This window comes from Oppia nitens, unplaced genomic scaffold, assembly GCF_028296485.1.
Source record: "Oppia nitens isolate AA-2021 unplaced genomic scaffold, nextdenovo-longstitch-racon4-pilon3 scaffold12_pilon_pilon_pilon, whole genome shotgun sequence".
Lineage (NCBI taxonomy): Eukaryota > Metazoa > Arthropoda > Arachnida > Sarcoptiformes > Oppiidae > Oppia > Oppia nitens.
In genome coordinates, this window is record NW_026533191.1 from 76,045 (window position 1) to 103,773 (window position 27,729).

General features: G+C 22.7%; 5 protein-coding genes across 5 annotated transcripts; 4 read left to right on the forward strand and 1 right to left on the reverse strand.

The window, feature by feature from the left end:
* The first annotated feature begins 1,813 nt into the window (after positions 1–1,813).
* LOC128955487 (sodium- and chloride-dependent GABA transporter 1-like) lies at positions 1,814–23,455 on the forward strand. Its single transcript, XM_054301167.1, has 12 exons — positions 1,814–2,045; positions 3,016–3,038; positions 5,438–5,569; positions 5,759–5,969; positions 6,454–6,721; positions 6,819–6,922; positions 7,102–7,574; positions 7,646–7,691; positions 7,788–7,842; positions 7,961–8,140; positions 8,240–8,433; positions 23,443–23,455. Exons 1-11 carry the CDS (start codon positions 1,822–1,824, stop codon positions 8,411–8,413), a joined length of 1,890 nt encoding a protein of 629 aa, XP_054157142.1. The 5' UTR covers positions 1,814–1,821; the 3' UTR covers positions 8,414–8,433; positions 23,443–23,455.
* On the forward strand, positions 8,953–12,008 carry LOC128956144 (tissue alpha-L-fucosidase-like). Its single transcript, XM_054301829.1, has 10 exons — positions 8,953–8,966; positions 9,697–9,912; positions 10,071–10,223; positions 10,304–10,425; positions 10,536–10,663; positions 10,789–10,922; positions 10,992–11,029; positions 11,235–11,427; positions 11,529–11,699; positions 11,777–12,008. Exons 1-10 carry the CDS (start codon positions 8,953–8,955, stop codon positions 12,006–12,008), a joined length of 1,401 nt encoding a protein of 466 aa, XP_054157804.1.
* On the forward strand, positions 12,637–15,130 carry LOC128956154 (alpha-L-fucosidase-like). Its single transcript, XM_054301840.1, has 10 exons — positions 12,637–12,641; positions 13,003–13,158; positions 13,241–13,393; positions 13,483–13,604; positions 13,708–13,835; positions 13,957–14,090; positions 14,177–14,214; positions 14,303–14,495; positions 14,598–14,768; positions 14,896–15,130. The coding sequence occupies exons 1-10, from the start codon at positions 12,637–12,639 to the stop codon at positions 15,128–15,130; spliced, it is 1,335 nt and encodes a 444-aa protein (XP_054157815.1).
* On the forward strand, positions 19,803–26,293 carry LOC128955275 (scavenger receptor class B member 1-like). The gene is made up of 3 exons (XM_054300933.1): positions 19,803–19,925; positions 21,380–22,822; positions 26,154–26,293. The coding sequence occupies exons 1-3, from the start codon at positions 19,806–19,808 to the stop codon at positions 26,244–26,246; spliced, it is 1,656 nt and encodes a 551-aa protein (XP_054156908.1). The 5' UTR covers positions 19,803–19,805; the 3' UTR covers positions 26,247–26,293.
* LOC128955477 (uncharacterized) lies at positions 23,563–24,316 on the reverse strand. Its single transcript, XM_054301156.1, has 2 exons — positions 23,964–24,316; positions 23,563–23,712 (listed from the first exon to the last, which is right to left on the reverse strand). Exons 1-2 carry the CDS (start codon positions 24,201–24,203, stop codon positions 23,626–23,628), a joined length of 327 nt encoding a protein of 108 aa, XP_054157131.1. The 5' UTR covers positions 24,204–24,316; the 3' UTR covers positions 23,563–23,625.
* Positions 26,294–27,729: the final 1,436 nt, after the last annotated feature.

Here is a 27,729-nt window from a genome sequence, read left to right on the forward strand (position 1 = left end):
AAAATTGTGAAAACAACTAAAAAGTTATGAGAGATTATTATATATTATTTAATGTGTTTTTTGTATTTTCAAAAAAAACATATTATTTTTACTAAAATCGTTAGCAATATATTTAATAAATTATTTGATTTTATTATTTATAATTAATAAAAAAATATATGAAGTATTATTATTATTATTGTTTATTTTCAAAATATTTAAGAAATAAATTAAAATCAATATTTTTGTTTTTTATTTTTATTAATATTCAAAATATATTATTGTTTAAATTGTCGTCTATTAAAATGATGTTTACATGTGTCAATCAAAACTATTATTATATGACATAAAAAAATAATAAATTTGATAAAAATTGACAAAAAAAAATTAGAGAGAAAAAAATTAGCATAAATTTCAAGTCATATCAAACAAATAATAAAATAGTTATACAAAGTTCTAATACATTATTATTATGAAACTTTTATTATTATTAATTTAATAAACTATTTATTAATATAAGTTAATTTATCCCATTATCAGTAATAATTTTGATATCTATTTTATTACTTTAGTTAAAAGTACAACTATTAATATTTTATTTAGTAACAATATATATATATATATATATATATATATATATATAATTATAATTTTGTTTTAAACAATTAAATATTTTTATGTGACAAATAAAAAATATACTAATATAAAATTTTACTCAATATAAGTGCTATAGATATTTATATAATACTTGATATTAATTAAAAAAAATATTTTTGTGTATTAATATAGCAATAAGTTATTATTAAATAATTGTTATTTTGATTTTTAAATTTTAGTTATATTAATAATCTAATTGTGGGAATATGTATGTAAAATTTTAATTATTAAATATATAGTTTTAAAAAAATAGTTTGAATATATATACTTTATATGTTTTATTTATATTAAAAAAATAAAAGTCAGCAAATTATATATATATTATTTTTTTAAATAATGTATTTCAATGACAATTAATTATTTTTTTTCTTAGTTTAAATAGTGTTCTTATTTTTAATTGTTTTCATTTCAAGAAACAGAATAATACAGAATAATTCATTCAATACTAACTAATATATACTGTATATATACATAAAAATATATATGTTTTGAGGACAGGCGTATCATCATCATCATCATCATAGCATACGGCTTATTGTGATACTAGTGCTGACACAACAAGGCATAACCTGTAAGAGAAAGAGAGAGAGAGAGAGAGAGAGAGAGAGAGAGAGAGAGAGAGAGAGAGAGAGAGAGAGAGAGAGAGAGAGAGAGAGGAGTCTGCGGGGAAAGGGAGACAATAAGAGGACAGACATTTAATGTGTGTGTATATGTTTGTGTGTTAGTGTGAGTGTATATATGGTGTGTGTATGTGTTTAGAGCATACATCCAATGCTGCGATGAGAGTTTTGAGCCAAAAAAAATACTACACATATATATATATATATATATACAGTATATAGTGATCCACTACTTAATACAAAAATAACAACAACAATAATATCAACAACAACAACGACATCATCACCAACAACAACAACAACGACAACATTTCCTACTACTACTACTCCTAACAAATAACTATCGGCGCCGGAGATCTATATCTATATATAAATATTATCTATTTTGATAAAATAATATAATCTTTTTTTTTTAATAGAAAAAATAGAGATATTTTGTTTAATAAAAAATCAAAGAATATTTTTTTTAAATAATAATAATTTATATCAATATTCTTGTTGTTGTTGTTATTATTATTATTATTGAACTATAAATCTATTAATGGCAACCAAACAGTCGCCGGCAATGAAACTGGATGTCACCAAATTGAACCTTAATCTGACAATCAATGAAAACCAATTGAACCACTATTTAGATAATAATGATACAGAAAAACAAACGACTCGTGAGTCGGCACCGACACCGCGGCCGCCGCCGCCGGAAAGGGGTCAGTGGTCGGGAAAGTTGGACTTTATATTCAGTTGTATTAGCTATGCCGTAGGTCTGGGCAATGTATGGCGATTCCCATAGTAAGTGTTATTATATTTTATTATTATTATTATTATTATTATTATTATAGATTTAATGGTTTTTATATATAATTTATTCTGATTATATAAATATATGAAAAAAATATAAATTAGATTTTAACTTAAATAATTAATTTAAAATATTATTATAGATTTAATGGTTTTCATATAGAATTTATTCTGATTATTTAAATATATAAAAAAAATATAAATTAGATTTTAACTTAAATAATTAAATTTAAAATATTATTATAGATTTAATGGTTTTCATATAGAATTTATTCTGATTATTTAAATATATAAAAAAAATATAAATTAGATTTTAACTTAAATAATTAAATTTAAAATATTATTATTTATTTATACATTGATTTACATTATAATTATTTTAAATATATTTTCCTAAATAATGGTTAACACTAACAACAAAAAATTCTTTATTTTTATTTTTTATACTATTTTTATAATATATATTTTTTGCTAACTAGAAAAATACTTTATAATAAAAACAACCAAGGTCATATACTCATAGACCTGGTCATGATGTATTAAAAAAAATTTTTAAAAAATATAAACAATAATAATAAATTATCACATGAGGCGCMTAAAAAATGYTAATTTTTTCAAATTATATTTGAATAGCTATTTTTTAGTTGATTAAWTTTTTTAAATTATATACACTATTAAGATTATTGAATTAATTTATTTAAATATAAATTTTTTCTTAATTTATTCAATGTATATACTTGRTTATACAATACAATTAAATAATAATAATAATAATATATCAAAATTAAAATACATAAATATTGCATTTATCGTAAATTATATTTTTAATGAATCATTTATCTTAATTTTTTTTTGTAATTTAAAAGTTAATTATATATTTTTTTAAAAAAATAAAATCCTATTTATTATTRTGCGGTAAATGTATTTGTAATTAAATTTTTTTTATATATTTTTATTTTAGTCTCGTTTATGACAACGGAGGCGGTAAGACAAATGACAATTATTTTATTTTATKTTTTTATTATTATTATTATTATTATTTTATATAACWATTTAAATGCTAATCAACTCTTATATTTTATGATTTAATAATAATTTTATTTTGTTTTTTTTTCAAATCTAAACTATTATTAATGTCATGAAAATATTAATACCAGATAACTATATTTAATAAAAAATAATAAAATAAATTCAAACAATAAATAATCTTTATAATTTTAGGTAACTATATATATATATATATAGTATATGTTTAGGTTATTTAATGTTAAATTTTAAGATTAGTTTTTCCGATTAGAATTTTCAATGTAAAAACAACAAAAATAATAATAATAATAAATTATTATTATTTTTTACATTTAAATAATTAAGTTTTATCTTAATTTCTGATCAAATAATTTATTGTTTGATATTTTATTTTATAACTTGAATTACAAAAACCGGTTAAAAAATACTAGAGATATAATATTTAAGTACATATTTTAGTATGTTTTATATTTTCTCTTTATTTTAATTATCTCTCTCTCTCTCTCTCTCTCTCTCTCTCTCTCTTTCTCATCACTTGTGTATTATATATCAAATTTAATGACTTGACGTTTTAAAAAATAAAACAAAGAAACTGATAGTTAATAACACTATTATTATTATAGATATAAAAWWTTTTWAAAATTTACAGAAAAAAATAAAAAAATTAGATGATATTGTCATTGTGTTAATCTAAGTTGCATTATCATCTGTCATCAATTTTAAGCTATACTGTTATATAGTTATAAAAATTTATAATTTTAATTTTGTATTACATATTATTACAGTACATATTATTACTTTATTAGATATTTGAAAATTTATTTAACAAAAAAAACATATTAAATAACTCATAAAATAATAAGTGACACGACATTAATTAAATTCATAGAAAGTGGAAATTCTATAGAAAATAGAYTTAATATTAAATAATGTTTTAATACTATAATATATGTTATTATWATATAAAAARTAAAACAAATCTATATTATTATTATATGATAAAGACTCGAGAAATCAATAAATGCTAATTTTAATACAGGTTAGTGAGTGAGTGAGTGAGTGAGTGAGTGAGTGAGTGAGTGAGTGAGTGAGTGAGTGAGTGAGTGAGTGAGTGAGTGAGTGAGTGAGTGAGTGAAAGAAAGAGAGAGAAAAAAAGAGAGAGAAAGAGAGAAATATATATATATATTAATATATATATATATACTTTATATAAAAAAATAGTAAAWGTTAATRAATAATGACAWAGAAAATTGTATAGTTTTTTTTTATTTTTTTAAATAATTAYTAAATTATAAATAAATWTATATTATAGTTAATTATTTAAGTCAATATTAATTATTATTTATTTATATTTCATATATTATTTGAATTTAYCTGTTTTCTATATAAWAAAATAATAATTGCAAAATAATTTAATCWATTTACWTAACTWTAACTAATATTTTACTTAGATTTATATTATTTAAATTATCAGTAATTATTTTATATTATAATTTTTAMATAATAATAATTATTATTATCTTTCTATAATTYTTTATTATCCAAAATWAATTAATTATTTATTTAATTTTAAAATAATTTTTGAGTTCAACTAAATTATCTATTGATTAGAGCAGTGATGCGATGTCATTGAAAAAACAGAGAATATTCTTTGAAAATATATATATAATATATAATAATAATAATAATAATAATAATAAAATACTGGAATATATGATCATCGATGGCATCCAGAATTTAGTAGCCATTTATATATATATWTATATAWATATATATTTCAATATGCATTCAAAATATATAAATTTCAAACATCAATGAAATCATTGGATCTTCTCAACCATCAGAGAAAAAAAATTGATCAGAAAATTTAAATTTGAAAATATAATAATCAAAAAAAATAAATAATAAATAAATAACAACTATCTCTATGTGGTGTGGAAAGGGAGATACTGGCAACGGTGCAGACCCTCCCCATTACGAGAGGGTCATCTGTACTGTACTTTTTTTACTCTCCCCTACCTTATCACAAAAGTAGGGTAAACTTATCAATAATGTTGGTTATATAATTATATATATATATATATATAGTATTTATTTGTATTATATTAAATAGATAGATATATATTTTGCATTAGATTTTATTTAGATTAGTAATTAAAATTTTTTGTCTAATATTTGTATAAATATATGAATTATACATTAGTGTTTTTGTGCAATAATAATAATAATTACACTAGATCATTTTATCACACAAATTGGCTGCTAATTTGTTTATATTTTTTGTGTATTCAAATTGATTTACTTTTTTTTTCATTAATTACTATCATATTTATTATTATTATCCTATAAAATTAAAGGTGCATTTTTGGTACCAAACTATATATGTGTGATTCTGGTGGGAATTCCYATGTTTTTGCTGGAGGTAGCACTGGGYCAGTACCTGAACACCGGTGGYATAGCTATCTGGAATTTGGTACCAATTTTTAAAGGTATTCCCACCCTCACCACCAAAAAAATTGTCCCTCAATTAACTAGAATTTCAAACAATTGATTTTTCTTAATTAAATCACCAAAAAAATAATAATAATAACATATTATGTGAATATCATAAATGATTCATTAAATTWTTATAATTAGTTAAATAATATTATWTTATTTTTTTKTTTGTTTWTTAAAAGGTATCGGTTTTGCATCGATGGTAATGATAGGTCTGTGTAACGTATATTATGTAATACTGATTGCTTGGACACTGTTTTATTTGGTCCAATCGTTTACATCGGAACTGCCGTGGAGTTCCTGTAACAACACATGGAATACAGACAACTGTATGTCTCATATAACCAGTGATAGTCATCCGGAAGCTGTATCGCCGGTCAAAGAGTACTGGGAGTAAGTTATCTAAAAAAAAATTTACTTTTTTTTATATAGATTTAATTGAATGGATAAAAAAATATAATTTAATGTTTGTTTTAAAAAAGCATTTATTATAAAAACATTGGACTATAGGATCACATTATTATAGATAACAACAACACAATGAATATATATTTTGAAACAAAATTAAGAGTTATATATATSAGTGAAAAACAAAATTTTTTRAGATAATCATAGAAATAAATTTTTTTTTTAAATACATATTATATTACAAGTYATTTAACAATTGATATTAGATATCTTAAAAATAATAACATAAATATATTTATTTTTGAAAAAWTCATATTAAAAATATTAAAAACTTTTTATAAACATTTCAACTATTAATTTTTATGCAGAAAATTGTTTATCTAATATTAGGTGTTTATAATAATTATGTTGATTTTATTTTTATTTATTTTTTTAATTTTAAAATAACTTAATTTTTTTTTGTTGATAGAAATCGTGTATTAGAGATAACAACCGGCATTCACGACATGGGAACCATACGATGGGAACTATTGATCTGTTTGTTTGTGGCGTCGGCACTGGTCTACGGTATTATATGGAAAGGGCTGCACCAGAGCGGCAAAATCATATGGTTTACGGCCACCTTTCCCTATGTTATACTATTCATATTATTCATCAGAGGTGTTACACTGGAGGGGGCCAGCAATGGACTGTTGTTTTATTTGAAACCCGACTTTTCACGACTGAGTGATTCAAAAGTATTTTCAATAATTATAATAATTATTATTTTAAATTTAAAAATGTAACTTTTTGTTGTTKTTGTTAAATATTTTAATTATTTATTTGGTTAWACAGGTTTGGGTATCGGCYAGCACCCAGGTACTATTTTCCTATGGCATTGGTATAGGTGCTAATGTAGCACTTGGCAGCTATAATAAATATCATCACAATTTTTACAGGTTTGTATATATTAATTTTTTTTAATACAGTATATTATATTATTTTTTAATTAAAACATAGTTTAATAATATATATATTTTTTTTAAAAATAACACTCAAAWTACATAACTATAWAAAAWATTTATTATTTTATAATTCATAATATTTTTATCGTTTTTTTTTGTTTAAAAATAATTAGAGATTCAATCATTGCATGTGTGGTCAGTAGTGCCACGAGTCTGTTCTCCGGGTTTGTCATATTTTCGGTATTAGGACATATGGCACACGTACAACAAAARGCCGTATCGGAAGTGGCCAAATCGGGACCTGGCCTGGCATTCCTGGCCTATCCCGAAGTGGTCACATTGTTGCCAATATCGCCGCTCTGGTCGATACTGTTTTTCCTGATGCTTCTCATACTSGGTATCGATAGTCAGTTCTGTACTGTCGAAGCGTTTGTGACGGGCGTTGTGGACGAGTGGCCCCGATATCTGAGGCCACGCCGTAAACTGTTTACACTATCGGTAGTTATCGCACAGTTTTGTCTGGGTTTGCCATTGATTACCGGCGGCGGTATGTATATCTTTGAGCTAATGGACTATTTCAGTGCCAGTGGTTTCTCGTTATTGTTGGTCGTCTTTGCCGAAATTGTTGGCCTCTGTTGGGTGTTTGGTATGACTTACTTATGATATATATGTTATTTTTTTATAAATCCCTAATTCAATAAAACATTGATACTATAGGTGCCACAAATATCTATAAAAAGATGACTGATATGCTTGGATTTAGGTATTGAATAATAACAATAATAATAAATTTAAAATAATAATTAACTATTTTTCAAAAWAATTAATACTAAATTTTAATCTACTATTAATTTGAAAGACCCTGGCGGTGGTTTTACTATTGTTGGGTYGGCTTAGCACCGGTATATATTGCYGTAAGTGGACAGTATATATATATATATTGATATAATTTTTATTAAAAATAATAATAACTTATTTATTAGTATATTTAAACCTCATTTTTATTTATTTTTTAAAATAAAATAACTTTAGGCTATATTCCTGTTTTCTGTGATCAAGTATGAAAAGGTCATGTATGCCGATACCTATGAGTATCCCTGGTATGGGGAACTGATCGGTTGGCTAATGGCCAGTGCATCCATCATATGTATACCATTGTATGCGCTATACTTTTTGTTTGTCAAAACGGATCAATCGCTTACATTAAAAGAGGTATTTATTTTTTAATATATAAGAAATGATATAAAACTAGATTATTATTTGCTAATATCTAACTAACTATCGGTGTGTGTRTGTGTCTGTCCATTACAGCGCCTATTAATAGGTGTGACGCCTAAGATAACGGCACGCAAAGAGAAGGACACCGTCTATATTGAGGAGTCGTCTGAAGAGTCGTCGTCAATATCGGACACGACCTCACAGATCAATGTCGTATCAAATGATCCGTCCGGTGATAAACAACTATCATATCAACACAACTATTAGAGAGAGAGAGAGAGAGAGAGAGAGAGAGAGAAAACAAAYAATATTTACATATATTTATAAATTGTTTTTTTTTGTGTTTTGTTTTTTTTAATTATTATTTTTGTTCAGYTGTTTGTGTTTTTTGTTGTTGTAAATAGTTTTTTATTATTATTGTATTATCATTTGTTTGTTTATCATTCATATTATTTGATTATATATATATATATATATATATATATATATATATATGATATATCATTCATATAAACATTCAAATATAATTGGTTTTTTATAAAATTGGTTTACTGTTAATGTAAATAATATTTTCGAAAAAAACAAATAATTATTTGTATTTAATTTTATTGAACAAAAAAATGTGAAATGTTTTAATTATACAATTACAAGAAATTATTTATATATATATATATATATATATATATATATAGATAAAAAATATGCAGATTTTTAAAATCAAATCAAATCAATCAATAGAAATTTGATTTTTAAGTWAAATCAAATTTACTCAAAAAAMCTGTGAAAAAAGTATGATTTTATCAKTTATGATAAATATTTTGTCAAAAAAATATATGAAAATATAATTTTTTAAATTATATTATTTTTAAAACAGTCAGATATTAAAAACTTTGTTTTTTAAAAAAAWATTGTATTTTYTAAACAAAAACTAAATACTTTTGTAAATACTGATTAAACAGTCTATATATATATATATATATATATATATATATATATATATATATATWAMGTTACATATATTAATAATAATAATAATAATAACTATTAATAATACGAGTATTAAACGAAATTATATTTTTGAGCTTAATTAAAAAATAATTAATTATACTGTAATTGTCAAATAAACAGTTCAAAATGAAAATACATGTATATTTATATATATATATATAATAATAATAATAATTAGTAATATTTATTTTAATTATTGTTAATAACATAAAACAAAATAAAATTGTATAAWTAAATAAATAAAAWATTAATAAACAAATTAATTATTTTAATATTATTGCCTTTTAATATTTTTTTTAATATTTATAATTAATTTATTTATATGGAAATAAATATATTGTTGATATCAATATAATTTATAATTTACTATTAGTTAGAATAATATCTTTTTAGAGTTTATTGATTGTAAAAACACATTGAATAGCTGTTTGATAACAAAAAATTTTCACATCRAAAATAATATATATAATAATAAGTATTATAAATATTGTATAATAATTATTTAAATATACATTATAAATCATATTAGTTTTAATAATGTTATGCAAAACAATTTTATTGTTAGTTATAAATCAGATACTATTTGTATCAGTATTTGGATCACATAATAATAATAACACATTTGTAACAAAATATGAAGCTAACTGGGCATCGCTAGATACCCGTCCATTACCCGTATGGTATGATAGGGCAAAAATCGGTATATTCATACATTGGGGTGTCTATTGTGTCCCATCATATATGGATGCTTGGTTTTGGTATGTGTTTATATATAAATTTATATATATATATATATATATATATATATATAGAAATTATATGTCATAATTAAATTTTTTTATATTTTTAATAATACAAAACTAATAGATAATTAAAAAAAATAATTTTATAAAAAATAATAATTACTTTTAATTAGGTTTCACTGGCGTACGGATGACCTAAAACAACGGGTCAAAGCTGTCGAGGATTTTATGTCAGCCAACTATCCGCCGAACTGGACGTAYCAGGACTTTGCCAAAGATTTTACCGCCGAGTTCTTTGATGCCAATCATTGGGCCGATGTTTTCAAGTAATTTTTTTTTGAAAAAAAATTAACACCAATTAGTCTATAGATTATTATTTWTATATATWTWTTTGTTGTTTGMACAGAGCTTCCGGTGCCAAATATGTGGTCCTAACTACCAAACACCACGAGGGCTATACTCTATGGCCGTCAAACTACTCGTTCAGTTGGAATGCCAGAGATGTCGGACCCAATCGGGATTTAGTCGGTAATTGAAAGCAAAATTATTTTTTTTAAAGTTATTAGTTACTAATTTTTTCTTTTGAAATTGAAATTATTATTAATAATAAAAATATATTCACAAAAAYAAAYAAACAGGAGAGTTATCCAAATCGGTAAAAACGGCTGGCCTTAAGTTCGGTACCTATCACTCGCTTATTGAATGGTTTCATCCGCTCTACAAACAGGACGTCCAGTCGGGATATAAGACACAGCGTTTTGTTGATGTAAGCAATTAATTATTCAGTAGATAATCAAAAYTTTTTTTTTAATTATTWTAATTAATGTTTTAAATAATTTTTTTYTTAAATTTTCKTTTGAATGAAATATTTTTTTTTTGTTTTTTCTTTAGGCAAAAGTGTTGACCGAAAGACACGAATTGGTCGACACATATCTACCGGACCTGATTTGGTCAGACAATGCCGAAAACGGTGACTCAAAGTACTGGAAAAGTGAGGAATTTCTTGCTTGGCTTTACAATGAAAGGTGTGTTTATATATTAAAAAAAATTTTTTTTAAAAAAAAATTATTTATATTTTTTAWACTTTTTTTTAGTCCAATTAAAGATACTGTTGTTGTTAATGATAGATGGGGTAAATATATAGATATATGAATAATAATAATTATTAATATTTTAATAATTTAAAATATATTTAATATTTTAATAATTTAAAATAAATTTAATATTAAATTAAATTAAATTAATTATTAATAATTAATTAATATTATTAAAAATTTAAAACTCAAATATAATAATATAAATATAAACTCAAATATTATTATATAATTATATAATAGGAGTTGAAACCGATGGCAAACACGGCGGCTATTATAACTATGCCGACAATTATAATCCCAAACGTATATTAGCACATAAATGGGAACGGGCTATGGATATTGGAAAGGGATCCTGGGGTTATCGGCGTAATGTTCAACTAAACGACTATATGACTGATCTGGAAATTATAACTGCAATCGCCGAGACTGTTAGGTATTTGACATATTTTTTTTAAGTGCTATTTTAATTAATTAGTGATAAATTATAAATATTTTAAAGTAATAATAATAACAATAAAAATTTAATTGGCATAGTTGTGGTGGAAATATATTGTTGAGTATTGGGCCCACCAAAGAGGGCACTATAACCCCTATCTATGAGGAACGGCTACGAAAAATGGGTGATTGGCTTCAGGTTAACGGAGAAGCTATCTATGATAGTCATCCGTGGACTCAACCAAACGATACGACAACAACTGGCGTTTGGTTTGTATAGTCATTATTAATATTAATATTTGACTTTAAAAAAATAACTAATTTTTATGAYTATCAAAAAATTAAAGGTATACACAAAAAGGAAAGGCTGTTTACGCCATAGTATTGTTTTGGCCTAAAGATAATACATTGGTGTTAGGGTCTGTCCAATACAACACTGTCGATACAATACAAATGTTAGGAGTGGCCGGTAATCTAAACTATAAGGCCGGTACTGGCGGTCATAGTTTAATAACTTTTCCGTACATTAATCCGAGATTACTAACTACAGCATATGTTTTGAAAATAAATATCAAATAAAATAAAATAATTATTGATTTTTTTTAATAATAGATAAATATTAGTAAAATTTATAATAATTATTGTAATGTGTATTATTGAATATWTTTGTATTAATATTATGATTGATAATAAAATAAAAAATTTTGTATTTTTRACTAATTTTTCTTATTTAAATATAAATATTAATTATTTATCTAAAAATATAATTATGAGGGTTGAATAAATTGTACAGTAATTTAGAAAAATAGTGTCATCTCTATAACAAAAAATTTTTAAAAAACATATATTTTAAAAATATATTCAACTTATTAGCAAATAAAACAAAAATATTAAATATATAATTAATGTTATAATTTGTTATATAATTTKARACATATGTACTAATAATAATAATAATATGATAATGTTAATCAAATATATATATATATTATGTTCAATATTWTTAATAAAACTGATATTTTTGATAATACTAATAATAATAATGTGAGAAAATTAACAAACAATTAAACTTTTGTTGTTTTTATAACAAAAAAATATATATAAAATATATATACTTAGCGTTGGTCTGATATGTTTAAAAAAAATTAATTACCAATTTATWATCACTTGACAACAATTATTTTGTAAATAAAATAAAATCATATAAATGTAGTTTTTTACTATACTATARATTGTTAGTATATATTTTTAGTATCATTCAATTAGTTTTTAAAAAAATATTCATCAAAAAAAAAGTTTTAAAAATTTAGGTACAATTTATCTAGACTTGATATAATAATAATAATAATAATAATTGTACTAAATTTCATTGACTTTWTTAATTAATAAATACAAAAAAATAAAGTAGATATTATTKTTTAAAAATAATTATAAAAACATTAATWWAATATTAATATTAATATTTATTTTTAAATATATATTAAAACAGAGAAATTGTTTTTTTTGAAAATAATAAACAAAARTATTGTCTCTGTTTGTTAATTAAATTTTTCATTTTAAATCAATCGATTAGTGGTGAAAATATTTTGCATACCAGTGCCCGATATGAACCAAACTGGCAATCGTTAGACTCCCGACCCCTTCCCGATTGGTATGACGAGTCAAAAGTGGGTATTTTTATACATTGGGGTGTATTTTCTGTACCATCTTTTATGGACGAGTGGTTTTGGTAAAAATCATAACCTATTATTTATTTATTTATTTAATTTTTTAAAAAAATATGATTACATTTATGGGGGGTTAAAAAAAAGGTTTCACTGGCGTACGGATGACCTAAAACAACGGGTCAAAGCTGTCGAAGATTTTATGGCAGCAAACTATCCGCCAAACTGGACGTACCAGGACTTTGCCAATCAATTTACGGCCGAATTTTACGAACCCAAACATTGGGCCGAAGTTTTCAAGTATTTTGACAAACAATTTGTTATTTTTTTTAAAAAAAACTAATTTTAAAACCATTATTTATTTTTAACCAAAAAAAAACTATTTTCAGAAAATCTGGTGCCAAGTATGTGGTGCTGACCACCAAACACCACGAGGGCTATACTCTATGGCCGTCAAACTACTCGTACAGTTGGAATGCCAGAGATGTCGGACCCAATCGGGATTTAGTCGGTAATTGATAACCAAAATGATAACAATTTGATTATAATTTCAATTAAATTAAATTAATTTATTARTTATAATAATAAAAAAATTAATTTGAATCCATGTTTAGGCGATCTCTCTCAAGCCGTCCGCGAATCGGGTCTCAGATTCGGAACCTATCACTCGCTAATTGAATGGTTTAATCCATTGTACAAACAGGACAAACAAAATCAATATAAAACACAAMAYTTTGTTAATGTAATTATCAATTAATTATAAACTATTTTTTAAGAAAATATTATTATCTATGAAATTAATTATAAATGGATAAAAYMAATGTTTGCTATCATATTATAATTATTTATATATATATATATAGACTAAAWCATTACCGGAAATATATGAATTGGTAAACACGTATAAACCCGATATTATTTGGTCAGACAATCCCGAAAATGGTGACTCAAAGTATTGGAAAAGTGAGGAATTTCTTGCATGGCTTTACAATGATAGGTATATACCTATACATACCTGTACTTCAAACAGTTACTATAAATTGAATAATAATTTTTTATTATTACTAAATTAATTACCGGTAGTCCCGTYAAAGATACGGTTGTGGTTAATGATAGATGGGGTATGTYAWCAACAAAACAAATGTGCTAAAATAGTTTACTATTGTTTYGTAATTTTTTTTTGTATTATATTTGCATATACTTGGGTAGGTGCCGGTACTGATGGCAAACACGGAGGYTATTATAATTATGCCGATAATTATCAACCGGGTAAGATATTGCCGCACAAATGGGAAAACTGTATGACAATAAGCAAAGGGACCTGGGGCTACAGGCGCAATGCTAACCTTGATAATTATATGACATCATTGGAGATAATAACTGAGCTAGCACAAACAGTTAGGTAACTAACTAACTAACTAATAATAATAACATTTTATTATAAGAAAATTTTTTTAATCAAAAAATTTATAATATTTTCATTTTTAAATGTTATGATTACTAGTTGTGGAGGAAATCTATTGGTAAACATTGGTCCGACCAAAGAGGGAACAATTAATCCAATATATGAGGAACGGCTCCGACAGTTAGGCGATTGGTTAGGTATTAATGGTGARGCCATATACGCTAGCCGTCCCTGGACTCAAGCAAACGATACCATAACTAAAGGTGTTTGGTATGGAGTAGTCATAATATTTTTGTTTTTTATAATTATATTTTTTAWATATATATATCTGAAAAGTTTGAAACATTGTATTATATAAATATTATCTGTTATAATACTGTTGTTGTTTTATTTACAGGTATACCCATAAAGATAATACCGTTTACGCAATTGTCTTGTTTTGGCCCAACAATAATGAGGTCGAGTTAGGATCCGTTTCGTTCAATAGTATTAGTTCAGTACAGATGTTGGGAGTGACGGRTGATCTTACATATAGGACCAGTACTACTGGTGGTCATACAATAGTTACATTTCCACACATAAGTCCCGATCAGCTGCGGACAGCCTATGTTATCAAAATTAAAACAAAATAACTGTARTTTTTTATAAGTATTATTATTATTTGTAATATTTAAAAAATATATGTTAATCATGTGTAATATACTGTAATATTTTTTAATTATTATTATTATTATAGTAATATTCAAATAACTATTATTTATTACAATGAAAATGATAACTAATAAATTGAATTTTTAAAATTTTATAATTAAACTACTATTAATTATTAAAAGTAATTTAATCATATATTTAAAACAAATAAAATCAATCCTTGACATTCATCAATTTTTTAATGTAAAAGTTTAAATGTAAATATACTGTATAAACACTGTTTAACCTTGATGGTAAWATTTTTCATATTTAAAAAAACAAATTTTACAGGAAATAAAMTTATTCTAAACTATGGTTCCTAAAAATAATTTCAACCATAGCTAAAATATAAAATATAATAATAGTGAATTTATTATTTTTAAATATTGTGATTTAATGATATACTATATATACAGTATATATATATATACATGTATATAAATTTTAATAATACTGTATATATTTAATTAATTTAATTTATTTAATGATATAGTTTATATAACATATTAATATTTATTTTTTTAAATATTTTTTATATCAATATTAAATTATTAAAAAAAATATATCAAATTTCAAGTTTTCTCAATATTTCACAAAATTCTGACAATGAAAATATAGTAAATGTTTTTATTTAAAAAAAAAATAAAATCCTTGAATTATTWGTATATTTTTAACAATAAGGATATATACACTACTTTTTGTTTGTCTAATTATTTAATTTTGTTTTTAAAAATAATAATAATAATAATAATGTATTAACATTCAGATTAAATATTAGTAATATATGTTTTTCATATATKTAATTATAYAGTTAATGTACATTATATTTGTTCAACAATTTGTTGCAAAAAAAATAATGTAAAATAACTTTTAMTTTGWGTGCAAACATTTAGGAAATACGGTAAATATATATATATATAAATAGTTATATAATTTAATTTTATATTTYTAAATGTAAGCTAATAAAAAGTAAAACTTATTTTTAAACAATTTTTTTATGTTGTTGTTTTTCAAAATAAAAGTAAAATTTATATATATATATATATAAAAAACAAAATTTGATTTATCACTTAAATTTTTAAGCAGTAATTTAAATAAGTAATAGTAGACTACTAYTAGTAGTAGTAGACCTTATTTTTTGGCCTACTTTTATATATATCAATAGTTTTAMAGTAAAGATGTTYAAAAAAAATTTTTTATTTGTATTAAATAGATGTTTACTTACCGTAAGATTTGTGAGGCACTGTCCCCCCGGGGRGGACTCCCTCTCCCCTCTATATAATTAGATATTATGATAGGATAGTATGGTTTTCTACTTGGAAGTAAAAGTTAACATAACTGTCCATTATTTTTGTTGTTGTTGTTATTGTTGAAAAAACCAGATTTTTGATGTCTATTTTAGTCTACAATTTATATACAATATTATAATTTATTGCATTTATTAAATGCAATTCACACTTATCGTCCAATAAGTTATGGWTTACAGAAATTAATATTATAGTTATAAWTAATAGTATATATAAAAAATTTGTGATTTACATATATATAAGTTAATGAAATGTTCAATAAAATTAAAATTATTAAAATTATGAAATACGGTTTTTTTTTAAAAATAAATATTTAGATTAATATTATTGATGTTATCATATGTGTGCTATAAAAACCTTGAATTCAAGTATAATTTTGTAAGTTTTTTTTTATTAAAAACATATCACAAATTTTATAATTATATATATATATATATACTATTTATATATTTTATATTACTATATGTAATACATTATGTATAGTATAGTATAGTATAAATGTATTTATTTTTAAAATCAAAAAATTGAAGAGAAAACKCACACAAAAAATAATTATTTTTTTGAGAAACTTTCCATTAATTGAAAAAAATTTCTTTTTTTTTTTAAAAAAAAWACATATATTAAACCTGATCTCCAGTTCCTGTCAATCATTCATACAGTTATACAGTTYAGAGTCTACATGACTGACAACAAACTGGATAATACTGTAGTTTTRTTTTGTTTGTTAATTGTTTTTCTATGTCGACAACAACAWCAACAACAAAAAAAARACAAAAATTTTCAGCGACGACAACACAACAGGAGATGACTTTTAAGATTTTTTTTTTYRGTGGAGAAGAGATAGCTCAGGAGGAAAGGGGATTATAAGGGGGAGAGATCGGSCGKRGGGAGGGGTAGATGGTATTACTGATACTTATATCTMAAAACATATCAACAAATATGATAATACATTTACTATACATTACAAACTATAATATATTAAACTGTATTTAAAGAAATAATTGTATAAATATTTTTAGAAATAAATCAGAAACCGGTTCTCTATCTATCTATCTATCCATACATACATACATACATACATTAACCAACAACAAAAAAATGTATGACAACCTAACCACTACTACTACTACTACTACTACTACTACTACTACTACTACTACTCTCACTGTGCACTGCATATCATAGGTATATATATATATTTGAATGTACAACAGGACAGGTATACTGTACTAAAAAAAAAAATAAAATAAATGTTTGTATACACACAAAGTTAAGACATTTACATATATTTATAAACATTGGTTGTATTATTATTATTATTACTACTACTACTACTACTACAGTATACTGTACTACTAAATATCAGGTGAACTAAATTTTTTTTTCAAATAATAACAGATACAATATGTAGTACACAACAGGTAAACCCGTCCAACCATTCATTCATATATTATATGACTAGTATTGGTGTGGTTTGGTTTGGTATGGTATGGTGTGAGCACCAGTATCTGTGTGTGTGTTTAGGCTTTTAATTTTTGCTTAAATAAATTTCAGTCATGTTTTTGTTGTCTCTCTGTGTTGGGCAAAGACCTAATAAAATAATATGTTTTTTTTTAAAAWAAATAATAATCAATGTGTATATGTGTACAACATTTTAATATTTTAATTATATATAWATATATAWAWAAAACYCTTAATGTGTTTAAAATTATTAATTAATTAAAAAAAWWTTTTATATAAATTTAATTGAAATTAATAAATATAATATTTATATATTTTTTTGAAATATAATATTCAATTTTTTTTAATGAAATTTATAAATACGATATATAAATATCTCTTCCTGGAAAACAAATACAAATTTTTAAATATGATATAAAAGTATATATATATAATATATTCAGATATTGTTTTTAATTATTTTTAAAATACTATTAATATATTTTTCATGGAAACTAATAATAATAATAATAGTTTTGATGATAATAAAAAAACATCACTTAAATGTTGATCATATGATAATTGTTTAATTAATAATTTAATAATTAATTGTTAAAAAAACTTATTATTAATTTTGAAATATTAATATTATTTATATATATATTAATTTATAAATGTTTTAAATAAACAATTTGTATTTTCAATACGTCATAATGAGAATGAAATTAAATTATTTTTTTTAAATAAAAATAATTAATAATAAGTTTGTTTAAAACCAAAAAAAAAATGTGAATCAATATTGACTTTTTGGAGGAAAATTTTGCCATCAATTTGTTGGATACTTAATAATAATATTTAATGACTAATAAATTACATAATCTATAAATAATTATTCACAGCAATCATTTACAATTATATTATATAAATGTATGCAACATATACATAATAATAATAATAATAATACAATACAAATAATTAATTCAATGGAAATATACTAATAATAATAATAATAATAATATTTAATAATTTTTGAAATTGTAGACTTGAATTATTTATTTTGTTTGTTTGATTTTTTTTGTACTTCAATTTATATACTATGAAAACCTTCACTAATGATCGATAATTAAGTTTTTTTTTTGGAAATATTAAATGATTATAAAAAATTTTTTTTGTGTGTATTAATAATATTATTGATGTCTATGTGTCTGTATATATACACACACACGCCATGTGATGATGAGGTAGCGGTGATGATGATAATGATGTCTCCCCTGTTGTCGGGAGGAGTTCCCCTCCCATAATAGCTCATCGATAGCTTCATAAACACCCAATAAGTGTTTTTCTTCAAATTAAACTTACCTACCGTTCCTACTACTCAGACCATATTATTTACACATCCCAGTCCTCTCTCTCTCACACACTCTTTTCATAGCATTTTTTGCAAAATCAATTAGCAATGAATTGAAAAAATTTATTTATTTTTTTTTTGTTTTTTGGGTGAAAACAAAATCTTCATCAACTTTAAAGGAGTGTGCGGTTGACTTTGACTTTGAATGTGAAAAAATGATGTCAAACCTCAATAGACTACTGTCTCTTTCAATTTGAAAAAAAAGTACAGTATTTTACACTAAAAAGCAAACAGTGATATCTAAATCAAATTACTTTTTTGTGTGTTTTGTTGTAATTTTGTGAAATAACTTTTTTTTTAAATAAGTTTTTTTGTGGTCACTATTTTTTTTTTAATTTATTAGTTGAATCAGTTGTCGAAAAATAAACTGTTTATTTAGTATATAATATTTTAAGTATTTATAGGACCCATTAGTGTTGTAATAATAATAATAATAATAAAGTGATATTTTTTAAAATAGATATGAGAATTACGATAAACAAACGGGAATTAATACTCATAGGGTTGGGCTCAGTGTTCATCATTGTGGGCATCATATGCCTGATAACTGTGCCAATAATTGTCATGAAAATCATTAATAAGGTATATCCATATTTTATTTTTTTAATTTATAATATACTACTACTATATATATATTGAATATTGTTTAGGCTTTTTATTTAGATTTAATATACAGATATTTTTCTATACCATATATAATACAGTATAAAATATTCAGTCACTGAACCATTTGGTTATTATATTGTATTTTATTTGTATTTTGTATTATAATAATTAAAATAATAATAATATGGCATACATTCAATTATTTTATTTTTTATAAATATGCAGCAGTATTTTACAATTTATTTTTAATGATAATATTTTTAGTTTATTTTTTTGTGTAACACTTTTCATAAATAATTTATTCATAAATAGTTCACTTTTTTTAACAAAAAAAAATGTTTTTATCATTTTTGTTGTTGAAATAAGTTTAAAGTTTTTTTTGAATATTTTGTGACTTTGCTGTATTTGTAAACTATTTTTTTAATATATATATATATATACAGTATATTTCATAATAGCATATTTATCAACGGTATTGCGGTTGAACTGAAATATTTGTGATAATTTATATCTAAATAAAAATAATAATATTTTGTTGATAAATAATAACAATAAAAAAAATAATAATAATAATAAAGGTTATCCTTAAATCATTATATTTTTTCTGATTTATATCTAAATAATAATAATAAGTTTATTATTTAAAAATTTAAATTAATTACATTTTAAAAAAAACAAAAATTATAGAATTGTTTTAAATAATTATTATAAAAACAATTTTTACAAAAAAAAGTCTTATGATATCTAAAGTTATATTATTGAAAAAATAATAGTATAATTGAAATAATAACTTTCATTTTGTTTGCTAATTAAATACTGTGTAAATAATATGAATAAACAGATATTTTTTGTTAATTAATTTTTATGACTATTTTTTTTATTTAAAAAAACACATTTGTTTTTAAAATAAACATTACTTTTAAAAAAATTTCGTAGTTATGATAATTACTTTTTATATTAAAATAGAGTTATATTGAGTAACTAAGCAAAAATATATAATATTATATTATTAGTTATATAATATTAATAATAATAATAAATTAAATAAATATAACTTAAAGTATATTTTTTTTAAAAATAATTTAGATATAATTTTAAATAATTTTCATTATCAATTTGTATTGAGAAAAAATATTAGAGTTAATTAGTATAATTTTTTTATTAAATATATTACAATAAACATAATAAAACATTACTAATTTATTATTAAATTAAATTAAATTAAATAAATGTAAGTTAAAAAAAATTAAAAAATAATAATAATTTAGATATAATTTTAAATAAATTTCATTATCAATTTGTATTGAGAAAAAAATATTATAATTAATTAGAATTAATTTTTTTTCAAAAAAAATATATTACATTAAACACAATAAAACATTACTAATTTATTATTATTATTATTATTATTTATTATATATATATAAAAGAAACTACAATTAGAGCCCAACACTGAGACCCAGAAGCAATGGCGTGACATACAGACACCCATATATCAGAAATATTATTTTTTCAATGTAACCAACGGAGCCGATATCGAGCGATTGGGTGCCAAACCGGTGGTCACCGAAATGGGACCGTACACCTACCGTACCAAATGGAGGAAAACCCAATTGGTTTATCACAATAACGGAACAGTTAGCTATCGTGAAAAAAAGGTCTACTATTTTGTACGGCAGATGAGCATCGGTAACGAATCGGATATAGTAACCTCATTGAACGGACCGCTAGCGGTTACGTTGAGTCTACTGCAAAATGCACCGGCAGCCGTACGTGTAGTGGTCGGACTGGCATTGGACGCGGTTACCGAAGGTTTTTTCATACGGCGATCAGTCAGACAATTGCTGTACGATGGCTATCCCGATTTGTTGACCACATTTGGACCGATGTTGAATCCGAAAATTCCGAGTACCAATGCCGGCCGATTCGGTTGGCTAATCAACCGGAACGGCAGCGACGACGGCGAGTATACGGTGTTTACCGGTCGCGATAGTATAGATCGGCTAAATATTATCGACCGGTTCAAAGGACTGAGGGAACTGGACTACTATCGTAATAATAGTGAATGCAATTCATTCGCCGACAGTACCAATGGTCAGTTATATCCGCCGATCGGCGACCAATCGAAAGAGTTGTTTCTGTTTTCGCCCGATTTTTGCCGCCGTATTCGTCTACACTATCAGCGAGAACTGGATAAATACGGTATCACTGTCTATAGGTATACACCCGATAGTACAACGTTTCTCAATGCCGACGATCATCCGCCAAACTCGTGCTACATAAGCCGATTGCCGGCCACATCCAATCCGTCGCTGTTCGGCATTGGCCGAACTCAGACAGATTATGCCAAAAAACAACGAAAACTACGGTTCCTGTCCGGTGTTTTCGATATGAGTGGCTGTAAATATGGTGCACCAGTTATCATGTCGTATCCGCATTTCCTCGATGCTCATCCACTGTACACCCGTAGTATTGATGGACTAAAACCCGATCCGAAAAAACATAAATTTTTCGTCGATGTCGAACCGACTACTGGTGCCAGTCTAGGCGGTAGTGTACGCGTACAGATTAACATATTCATTAACAAACCTCCGGGAATGTTTCGCTATCGTAACGTTCCCGACATAGTGTTCCCAGTTTTCTGGCAGGAACTATCGTCAAACATTACTACCGATCTAACCGATCGTTTGAAATTTGCGCTCAAAATGCCCGGCCTAATGACTACCATTTCCTCGGCTTCAATGCTAACCATTGGTTTTATTGCGATATTAGTAGCCGTTATGTTTCCGCTATATAAACACTATGTTAAACATTCACAAACTAAAGAGTCCGGAAGTGTTGTTTATACAGATAAAAGTACTGCCAATTCACAGGTAATTAAACAATTTAATTAGTTTGTATGTGTATGTCTATATATGTGTATGTGTGTACATGTATGTATGTGCATATGCATGTATGTATGTTTATATATATGTGTGTGTGTATGTGTGTGTGTACATGTATGTTACATACAGTATGTATGTGTGTGTATGTGTATGTGTGTGTACATGTATGTGTATGTATGTGTGTTTGTGTATGTATGTGTGTGTGTATGTGTGTGTACATGTATGTATGTATGTGTAATTTATATGTATGTGTTATCACTTATTTTTTAAAAAAGTTTCACTTCACTTGAAATAGACAGTAATTTTTTGTTTGTTTGTTTGTATAATTGAATTTAATTTATTTTTTTATGTTTGTACTGATAATAGTCACGACTACTTTATATAAAAAAAGTGTTAATAATTATATACAATAACTACACCGTTACACACACACTGTTTAAAAAATAAATAATATTTTTTTTAAACTATATAATTTAGAAATTAAAAAAAAAACAATTTTAGACAATTTAATTGATTTTTTCATCAATAGACTAGATTTTATTAATTATGTTTATTATTATTATTATTATATTTTTTGGCAAACATTAATCGGTTAATTTAATTTAGTAATAGAGAGAGAGAGAGAGAGAGAGAGAGTTAATAATTAATTATTTAATTTATTTTCTCATAATAATAATGATAATAAAATATATTGTATTTTATTATTATTATTATTATAAAAATTAATTATTAATTAATTTAATAATTATTTATTTATTTATTTTCTTATAAAATAACAATTGTTTAATTTTTCAATTTGAGGGATGGCATTTAACATTGCTCAGATTGTAGCTATCAGTGCCAACAAGATCAACATCAGTGGTGCATGAATATTTTACCTAGATTCAAAAAAAAACAAAACAATTAAATATTTTTAAAAAAATTTAAAAAATCATATTTAATGATAACTATCTCCACTATTAGCTTATGTGTAGTTCAAGTATTTGTGGGTTCAATAAAAGCAATTTATATAAAAATTTTAGGGTTTTTTTTTAAATGATAACTATCACCCAGCACCACCACCACCACCATATAGTTTATGTGTAGTTAGTTTTTTTGGTGGGGGGTTAGGGTTGGGGGTAAAACTTACATTATCCTGGTTATAGTATTGAAGGTATGCAATGTAGTGACCTTTTTCGCCCATACAGTCAATAATACGGATGTATGTCATGGTTTGTCCGTCTTTTTTCTCGACTTCGTTAACCAAATCGACTATCCGTTTGATTAATGCCTTTCCCTTATCGCTCTGATCCTCGATTATACCGTAGCAGTCGTCAGCCAAAACGGCCGCACACATCAATAGTACCAGTGCTGCTGTAATTTTTAACATTTTTAAAATATATATATATATATACCGTATAATAATAGGCAAACAATTAATTATATAATTCAAAAAGTTAACTATTGTTTAACAGAGACTATAGTTGAAAAAATTTACTCTTTATATATAAGCCAACTTATGTTTAAAGATTTATCAAAAAAAAAATTTCAATATATATTTATAAACCACTTATAATTAATTATGTTATCATTTAAATTATAACCTTTATTTTTTTTTCATTAATATCTTATTTATTATTTGCTATAATAATATTTTTCTACGTTTTATTATATAAAATTCATATGAATTTTATGTTTTGTTTTTTTTAACAACTATTGTTACTGTTAGATGAAATGATATTATTATTATTATTATTATTATTATTATTTAGTATAAAAGTTATATACAGGTATATTAATAATTATATGATAAAATAAAAATGTACCAATCATATTTATATATAATTCATTCATATCAATAATTATTTTTTTTTAATATAGATATACATTAAACAGGATTTCTAATTAATATTTAGATTTACTTAAGTTTTTTTAGCTTATTTAGTGAAAAAAAATTATCTAATATTATTGAAATTCAATTGAGTTATCGATAATTAACTGAAGTATTAGTATTATTATTATTATTATGAAATTGCAATAGAGTTAGGGTTAAAATTATGTATTATTAATAAATATATGATGATTAAATTTTTATTTGACAATTAATTGGTTAATAAAATAAATGCAATCTAATAATAATTATAATTATTATTATAATAATATAGTAAATCACATAAAAGAGTTTAATTTTATTAATTATCTATTATTTAATTTTATTATAAATTAATTAACTAATTAATTGTTAGTTATGTATATATATATATATATATATATATATATATATATGTATGTGTGTGTGTGTGTGTGTGTGTGTGTGTGTGTGTGTGTGTGTGTGTATGTATGTTATTATTATTATTTTTTGTTAACATTAACAATGGTTAACATAATATTAACATTAATCGGTTAATTTATTTAGTAATAGAGAGAGAGAGAGAGAGAGTTAGTTAAATTAATTTAGTAAAAAAATTAATTATTTATATTATTCAAAGTTAACTATTGTTTAAGAGAGACTATAGCTTAAAAAATTAATTTTTTATATATAACCCAACTTATGTTAAGATTTATCATGAAATTTCAATATATATAAACCATTTATAATTAATTATACTATCATTTAAAATATAACTTTAATAACTATTATTTATTTTTCTACGTTTTATTATTTTATAATTTATATGATTTTTGATTTTTGTTGTTGTTATTATTATTATTTTTTGTTTTGTTTTTTAACCTATTGGGTTACTGTTAGATGAAATAGATATTATTATTATTTATTATAAAAATTATTACATAATTATATGATAAAATAAAAATGTGCCAATCATATTTTAATATATAATTTTAGTTATATCAATAATTTTTTTAATATATTAATAGATATACATTAAACAGGATTTCTAATTTCAATCTAATATTATTAATAATTCAATTGAGTTATCAATAATTGATTGAAGTTTTATTATTATTTGTATTTTTTATTATGAAATTGCAATAGAGTTAGGGTTGAAATTATATATTATTAATAAATATATGATGATTAAATTTTTTGACAAATTAATTGGTTAATGAAATAAATACAATCTACTACTACTACTACTACTACTACTACTACTACTACTACTACTACTACTACTACTACTACTAATAATAATAATAATATAGTAAAACACATAAAAGAGCTTAATTTTATAATTATCTATTATATAATTTTATTATAAATTAATTAACTATTAATTATTTGAATGTGTCTAAATGTTTGTTTTATTAATCTAGAAATTTTTTGATTAACAATTAAATTTGTAATAATTGTTTTGTTTTTTTTTAATTTGTTGTAATTAAGGTTGACATTAACAAAATTATTACTGAACCCAATGGCAAAACAGTTTTAACTGAAACCAATGGTATCGACAACAAGGGTCTGGACGCCAGCTAATCAATTGCTACAATTTAATTGCTGTGATATTTATATATATATATATGTATAATACAATATATATATATATATTTCAATGATAATTATAATAACTATTATTATTATTATTATTGAAAAATTATTATTTATTTAAGCAAACTAAAAAAATAAGTTAGTTTTCAAGTGCTTTACATCTATATTATTATTATTGTTATAATAATAATAATAATTTATGACAATTAAGTTTTTTTTTAAATATCTATTTTATATATATATAAATATATTTTTTGCTGACACTCAATGCTATAAGACATTGATAGTGATTTTGTTTGTTTTTTTTTGGTCCCAATTTATTTTTAAACTCAATTATTTTATTTTTTTTTTAAAATACAAATGATTTTTTAATCATTCAATGAAAAGTATTTTTATTTTTTTTTAAAAAGTCTTGTCAATAATATTAATAATATTTTTTTTTAATTGTTTAAATATTATATCAAATTGAGCTCATTATTGTTTGATAATAATAATAATAATAAGTAAATTATCAAATTATTATCATTACTGTATAATAAATTATTAAAACCAAGAATCATATGCCATATCATTAAAAAAAAAATTTCTCTCTCTCTCTCTCTCTATAAAAGATTTGTTAAATATTTTTTTATATTACAATTGTTGTAATTGATAAATCAATAAAAAAAATTATGTTAAATAAAATAATAATATTAATTTTTATTTGTTAATCTTATTTAATTGAATTATAAATATATTATATAAATATTAAATAAAATTATTTTTTTAATACTATATTATAACTAATTAAGTATAAATATTTTAGTATATATTATATATATTAAGTGCATTAATATTCAATATTGTGGATTAAAAAAATATATTTCAATCAATTAATTAATATTAACTATATTTAAAATTATAAAAAAAACAATTTTGTCTAAATTAAGACAAATTAATTAAAAATTATTAATTGAAGTTTATAATCAAAAAATACTGAACAATTTTTTAAATAAAATATTATAAAATTATTTTATATTAATCGTTAAATTATATAATAATTAAATAAATGCTAATTCATTATTATAGTTTGTTATTGATAGTTAAATTTTACAATAACACAATATTAATATCATTATTGAATAATATTATATTATAAAAATGTATAACTATTTGTGTATAAATCAATTAGCAATTAGATCTGGTATTTCCTTTTAAAATTGTTTTCAAACATTGAAATCATATATTGATATAAATTATTAATAATTCATAATATTTTTGTTAAAAAAACATTAAATCACTTGACATGTTATKGCTTTCATAAAAATAATTTATTTTTAATTACAATTTATTTTTACTGTATTTTTTTGTTGTTGATTGATATAACAACACAATGTTTTTAGACGATTGCTTGATATCTTAATATTTATTTTTGAGGGTCAATATTCACTGTACGGTACTGTATATACATATATACCACTACAACCTACTG